General features: G+C 46.8%; 1 protein-coding gene across 1 annotated transcript; it reads right to left on the bottom strand.

The window, feature by feature from the left end:
- Positions 1 to 236: 236 nt before the first annotated feature.
- LOC124685923 (probable arabinose 5-phosphate isomerase) lies at positions 237 to 3,315 on the bottom strand. Its single transcript, XM_047219946.1, has 3 exons — positions 2,539 to 3,315; positions 1,552 to 1,775; positions 237 to 533 (listed from the first exon to the last, which is right to left on the bottom strand). The coding sequence occupies exons 1-3, from the start codon at positions 3,214 to 3,216 to the stop codon at positions 377 to 379; spliced, it is 1,059 nt and encodes a 352-aa protein (XP_047075902.1). The 5' UTR covers positions 3,217 to 3,315; the 3' UTR covers positions 237 to 376.
- Positions 3,316 to 7,091: the final 3,776 nt, after the last annotated feature.

Here is a 7,091-nt window from a genome sequence, read left to right on the forward strand (position 1 = left end):
TGCTGTCTACTGCGGTGCAAATCTGATGCATATGTGATCTAATGTTTATTTGCAAAATAACAGAATTATTCTCTAGTGCTTGATACATATTGACCATATTACTTCCTTGTATGGACGCACAAGCACGTCACATTGGCACAACAAAGAGAATGAACCATATTATTGACACTACAAATTGGGGGACACCGGTGGTGTCTCCACATAATCTCAAGTGTCCAGACTACAGATGCCAGATGCTTCTACAGCGATGAAATGCTGTCACAAGAACTTCTCCAGTGTAATCTCTCAGATGACCAAGCAGGTGTAAAGAATCAGAAAAAACAGGTAGGGCATAACATATTAGAAAGAACTGGGCAGCCAATATGCGAAGGCTTGCTTATAATCCAGCAGAGACCAACCCATGCAATGTGATGATCCCAGACACGATGTTTTTGTGGTCGACGACAGGCAAAAACTGCACGGGTGAAGGGGGTGACTCCATCTTCTCCATGGCTTCAACTGCCATTGCATCTGCCGTTATTGTCCTGGGATTCCTGGGACATCAAGCAGGGGTGTCAGAGACGGCTGCAGATCATAATCAAAACTGGCTACACAGCGCAGATGAAATCACAAGTATAAAGATGGCTTGCATGAAACTGAATGAAATCAGTAATTTCAACTAAGAAATCAGAAGGAAAACGTATGTTCGGGCAAGATGCCAGAACCCAGTTTGATAACACGATGATTTCTTGTCTAAAACTGTAATTACTTCGAACTTATATTCTCTGTACTTCGGATTTTAGAAGAAATCTAAGGTATTTGCATAACAGCACTCACTGAACTTCACTGCACCAGGTACACGATCAAGCACTGACAGCTGGGCATGTGAGCAGTCCTGGATTCTCCAAGGCGCATCACTACCTTGGCAGTGACAGCTGAAAACATCTCACCTCGGGCTACAGGCAACTATCATACTCCTGTTGTCACCGACACATATCAACACTGCCTATGGGAGCAGTGTTCCATTATTACGACAACATAACTGTTCAATGACTGGCAGAACTCTGTCACCAGATCGTATAGCACCACATGGCAATTAACAAGAGGTACATTATGGTGTTGCCGATCTAGTGCATGCGATAACTTCTGAGGGTCACTAGATCTAAGGGGTGCCATGGACACCCCCCTCCAAAAATGAAAAAAATATTTATGCCATATATAGTATTTTTATACCAAGGCAAGCTGTCTTAAAGCACATTTCGAATCTATTTGTTGGAAATGTGAGGGTGCTGAGATCACAAACTATCTGTATTGAAGAAATAAACGAAAGATGTCTTATCATGACTGGTTTTATTTTTTAACATGTGTGGTACTTCATATTATTTTCAAAGGTGCCTTGCCAGCCATGGATGTTCTCTTTTTTCAAACGAAAGCACCCATGGATGGTATGATCCAGTTAACCATTTTCCAGAGTATCATTCTAGAAAGTTTTTCAAAAAAAAAAAAGGTACTACAAAAAAATTAATTATAGATATAGGCCTAAGACAACATAAAGACTGAGCAGCGACAAACCTGTTGCACATCTCCCCAACTGTGAGATTGAAAATAGCTGGCCCGCTTGCCTTGAGTGTACGCCGGAGGTCACCATCAGTGAAAGTTCCAATCAAATGATACTCATCATCAACCACAAGAAGGCAGCCACAACCTTTACTAGTGAGCTCAGTAAGTTGATCCATTATCATATCCCCCTCCTTGCACAATGGCAGCTCATTTTGTTTCTTCATAACATCCTTAACCTGCAAGGTAGTTTCTTAATTTATGATTTTACACTCTTTACTGACGAACATTCCAAAGGTACAAGGAAAGAACCAATTGTTTTGATAATTGAAGGTTAGCATAACTTCTCATGATACTAGAAGTGGAGTCTTTCACTTGTGTAATAATGTATTTTTGTCTATTTTGGTAAAACTCAATGCGACGTTGACAGTTTCAACTTTTTTTACATGAAGATTGATCAGGTAAATATGTTGACATGCAACATTTGATCAGTACATTGTGTAACCATACTAACAGAAATTACAAGAATAATAGTACTAGTATATTCTACATTTTTCTTATCAAATCTGTATTATTGCGCAAAATATGAGCACTAAGTATTTTCCTGGTCGGCTGAACATAAGGCGAAAATGACCTAGCAACAACTGACACAATCGTTTAATTCCACGAGGTCTCATGAAAGAGACAGAAGTAAGCACAAATAGAAGCAAAAATGTTTGTTGGATAGTGACGAAATTCCGAAATCATAACGAGCATGTGCCCTGTACTCATGTGTAATCATAACAAGACACACTGACACTGACATGAAATTGTGTGAAGTGAAATTTAGTAATGGTAAGATCTGTTAGATCCCCATGTTCAGTGTTCTCGAAAAAAGAGGATCCCCATGTTCAGTTTGCCCATAGATTAGGGGAAATGCAGATAGAATTACTAGTACCAATTTGCTAGTGTTGGCAATGCAGGGTAGTAGCTTGTTTGTGAAGGAATGTATATACTACTTACCTTGAAGATGAGTGTCTTGCCGATCTTCCCGGCGGGGTGGTTGGACGCGTACTGGTCCCTGGTGAGGCGTCGCGCCTCCATGATGGCGGCGACGACGGTGTCGCCGAAGACCATCTGTATGGCGGTGGAGGTGACGGGCGCGAGGCCGAAGGGGCAGACCTCGCCCTGCAGCGGGAGGTGCACGTTGAGGTCGCAGGCGGCGGCGAGCGGGCAGTCGGCGCCGGAGGCCGCGGAGGTGAGGGAGATGAGGTGCGCGCCCTTGGCGCGCGCGCAGGGCGCGAGCGCCAGCAGCTCGTCGGAGGCGCCGGACTTGGAGAGCAGCACGAGGAGGTCGCCGGGGAAGAGGGACCCGATGTCGCCGTGCAGCGCGTCGACGGGGGACAGGAACCCCGCGCGCGCGAAGCCGAGGGAGGCCAGCGTCTGCGCGAGTTTGAGGGCCACGATGCCCGACTTGCCCACCCCCGTGAAGAAGACCGCCCCCGGGGCGTCCAGCAGCGCCTGCGCGAACGCCGCCGCCTGCGTCAGGTCCAGGCGGTCGAAGAAGTGGTCCAGGTGGCGGCGCTGCGCGGCGAAGAGCGGGGCCAGGTCCGACGCCGCCACCGTCACCTTCACGTGGTGGGGAACATGCGCATCGGGCGCGCATTCCGACGAGGAGGAGAGCACCGGGAGCGAGCCCATGGCGCGCGCGCGGGAATGGGGCGGCGGCGATGGGAGGAGGATTTGTGTGCGGGAGAGACGGGAGGGTGTTTGCGCGGAAATGGGGCGGGCGATGTGGGATTAACCGGTGAAGGAAGGAAAGAATGATGTGCCTGCTCGTGTTCGTATGGGTGCTATTTATTCAGTGGCGTGCGCGTGATGTGATGTGATGTGATCCACTTTGCAAGTGCGTCACGAACGAATTGGGGGATTTTGACGCGGATATACAGGAGCAGCGGTATCAGCTCTAGGACTCTAGGAGCAACTCATGTATCGGCCGCCCCTCGCCTGAAAACTAAACGCGAGTTATGGGTGTTTTTTATCAGAAAAAAGACCCGAGCAGATGGTTTCTCAGAAGTTTTATTTCTTCATTGTCCTAGAGAAGCTAATATGGCAGCACATGTTTTAGCTAGTCGTTCGGAGGGGTCTCAATCAATTGTCTGGACTGAGGACCCTCTTGATTTTATTGTGGATGTAATAACACATGATGTCTCTGTGATGCCATAGTAATAAAATCCGCCATGATGGCTTTTCCTTAAAAAAAACCGTGTCGCCACCATGGACCTGTCACCGAGCTCCATAGAAGACACCGAGGCGAACCACAACGCTTGAATCAAGGGGGTGCCACCGCCACCGTCCATGCCGACGCTCTTAGCTAGAATTAGTCCAGCCGTTGATTTGCCCCGATTCGCCGTGTGCGCGAACAAGCGTTGAGGCTCGACGGTTGGGTGCCTTAATTAGCATTCCTCGCAATCGAGTTCTCGGCCATTCCATGCTCATGGGAGACTACTTCACCGAGGTATGCACCTACCTGGCTCATCTATTGTAAGCCTTATTTTCTCAAAATTGTGAAAGCTTGCGAGGCAAATTCCCATTATTTCAGTCGCTGGAGAAATGTTGCCGGTCTCCTAGGATTTAGTCTGTGTCAAAAGATATCGGCCACAATGAGGATGATTGCCTACGACATTAAGAATTATTACATCGATGAGTATATTTTCATTTGAGAGGATACATCGCCCAAGTGTGTACGGTTGTTTGCCAAAGTTTTAATCCAGGGTTTAGGGTCCCATCACCTCTGAGCTCCCAATGAGGAGGATAAAAAGAGGTTGATGGCACAACAAGAAATAGTATGGACGGGTATGCCTGGGAGCGTGCAGCGCATGCACTGGAGGTGAAAGAACTACCCTGCTGCTTGACACGGGTAGTACATCGGTCATCGTCGTGATTTAGCTATTGTGGTTGAAGCTGTGGCCTGAGATGACTCGTGGATTTGGTATTGTTTTTTTGGGCGCCCGAATCTCTCATGACATGAACGCTTTGCACATATCTCATCTATTTGCTACGCTTGCTAGTGGAGATGCTCTGTCTTATAAGTATACCGCCAAACACCACTATACTATGGGATATTATCTTGACGGTGACATGTATCCTTCCTGGTCAACATTTGTGAAGCCCATCCAACATCCAAAAACACTAGGAGCGCTTTTGGTATGAGCAAGGTAGGTTTGACATGGACTTGGAAATTTTCTTCGACGGTGGTGGCAACTGCATCAAATCCAAAGGAACCTGGTCTAGATCCAAGATTTTTCTGAGACGTAACGTCAGATTGAAAAAAAAAGGATCGTATGACGCACCTAAAGAGGGGGTGGATAGGTGCTACCAAATTTTAGTTCCTTTTCAATTTAGGCTTGACACAAAAGGTAAAATCTCTAGATATGCAACTAAGTGAATTTACCAAGATGACAAGCTACACATCTAAGCAAACTACCCCTAAGAAAAATGCAATAAAGGCCATAAAGGATAGAAGTAACCGAGAGTGGAGCAAGCGGAGACACAAGGGATGATTCATGCAGTTCCTTCCTTTTGAGGGGAAGTACGTCTGCGTTGGAGGGGTGTGGTTGCCCTGAAGGCAAAACTAACGCCACAAAGGCCTCACCCTATTCTCCAGTGAGCACCGACACAAAGGCCTAGATCACTTTTCACTAGGGGGTTTCCTCTAGGTGGAAACCGGGCCTTTACAAGGTTCTTCACACACCCACATCCGAATTGGAGACTCCCATGGCTATTAGAACACAATAACAAGTTATCAATGGAGTAAACAACAGCTAGGGTTTCCAAAGGGAACACTAGCCAATGGGTCCTCAACTGAATGAGGGGAAAATTCAAATCGCTTAGGCGAGGATGTAGATCTTGGTCTTCTCCTTCGATTCTCCAAAGATGAAGAGCTTCCGATGGTTGAGGGGGAAGATCTAGTGGATTTGGTGGCTCACATTAGGGTTTCTTCTTGGGGAAAATGAGCAGCTTGAGGGTGATGAAGGGAGGGGGTATTTATACCCCTCAGGGAAATAGAGTCGTTGGTCTTTTGTTGGGGCAGATATTCCGGCCCTGGAAGGGGGCGGATAATCCGGCCCCATGAAAAATCCGGCCAACTTTAGGAGCTCACGCATTTCATCGCCGAAAAGTCCTTAGCCGATTTTTTGGGGCCGAATTATTGCTGGCAGCATAGGCGACAACATCGCAATTGGGCGTGCCATGAACTACGGGAACACACCCTTCGTGTCGGCTAATGAGACTTGGATTACAGCTTCCTTCAACCCTACCGCCTTTACGGTGGTCTCATTTGGCGGTTCCACATCTTCATCGGCTGGACCGGCGAAGAGGCCGACCACAATCTAGCAACACTTTACCTGTCCTTGCAACAGAGATCACGGTAAAAGCCAGATCAAGATCCACCCTTTCCACGGAGGTGGTTGAGTTATAGATCTACACAAATTCTACTTACCTACTCGTGCATCGGAGAACGAGATGGATGGTTGATCTGAGTCTGCCTTACTGGTTGAAGCTATCGACTTAGAGCGAAGCCACTTCGTTGGCTATCTCGGATCTGGCTCTGGCCCAAACCCGGCAACGAGAGTGAGTCAATCCTCCCCACCAACGACGAGGTGGATTACTCGTGAAAGCTCAATGTCCGTAACCTAGAGGGGGTGAATAGGTTGTACAAAAATTTCTTTCACATGTTTGCAATTTTAGGCTATGCAGATAAATAATATGGCCTAATGCAAACTAAGTGGAGCACCCTATATGAAAAAAGTGCATATATCTATAACTTCAAGCTCGACGGATATCACAAATTAAATAAGTGGAAAGAAATAACCAAAGAACACGAAGACGATGATCTATCCCGATGTTCACTTCTTGAGGGGAAGCTAGTCACCGTTGGAGACGTGCAGTTACCACGAAGGACCCCGAACGCCACGAATGCTCACCTTCTTCTCTGTGAGATCCTTCCACAAAGTAGGAGTTCTTTCCACTATGTGCGAAGACCTTAGGGAGGACTTCGATCCCGTACAAACCTTCCGGATCGATCACACCTTGATCGCTCCTGGTGGCCGCTATCGCCTAGGAGTCCTCAACCTCCAAGAGTAACAAGATCGAAGCTAGAACTTGACACATGCCTCAAATCAAAAATTTGATCAGTGGAAAGAGAGAGGAGGAGGAGATATTTCAATTGGATGGATCCTCTCTCAAAGATGTTGGTTGAATCTCTCAAGATCAAGGATTTGTGTAGAAGGTGGCAAAAAAGAGTAAGAGGATGAGGAACTTGATATGAATCCCTTCCATTTATAGTGAAACTAGTTGTTTTTTTGCCAAACTCATGTAGAAGCATGGATGGCCGGTTATACCGGCTCCAGGCTCGGTATGACCAGCCAAAATCGTTGTTCAGGGCGTGTATGACCGGTCGGTATGACCGGCCATAACAAACAACAAGAACACTTGGTAGGAAAAAAGCTATAACTTTTGGATTCGGACTCCATTTTCGATGATCTTGTGCTCATTGGAATCACAACAACAAGGTC

The sequence above is a fragment of the Lolium rigidum genome, chromosome 2, assembly GCF_022539505.1.
Source record: "Lolium rigidum isolate FL_2022 chromosome 2, APGP_CSIRO_Lrig_0.1, whole genome shotgun sequence".
Classification (NCBI taxonomy): Eukaryota; Viridiplantae; Streptophyta; class Magnoliopsida; order Poales; family Poaceae; genus Lolium; species Lolium rigidum.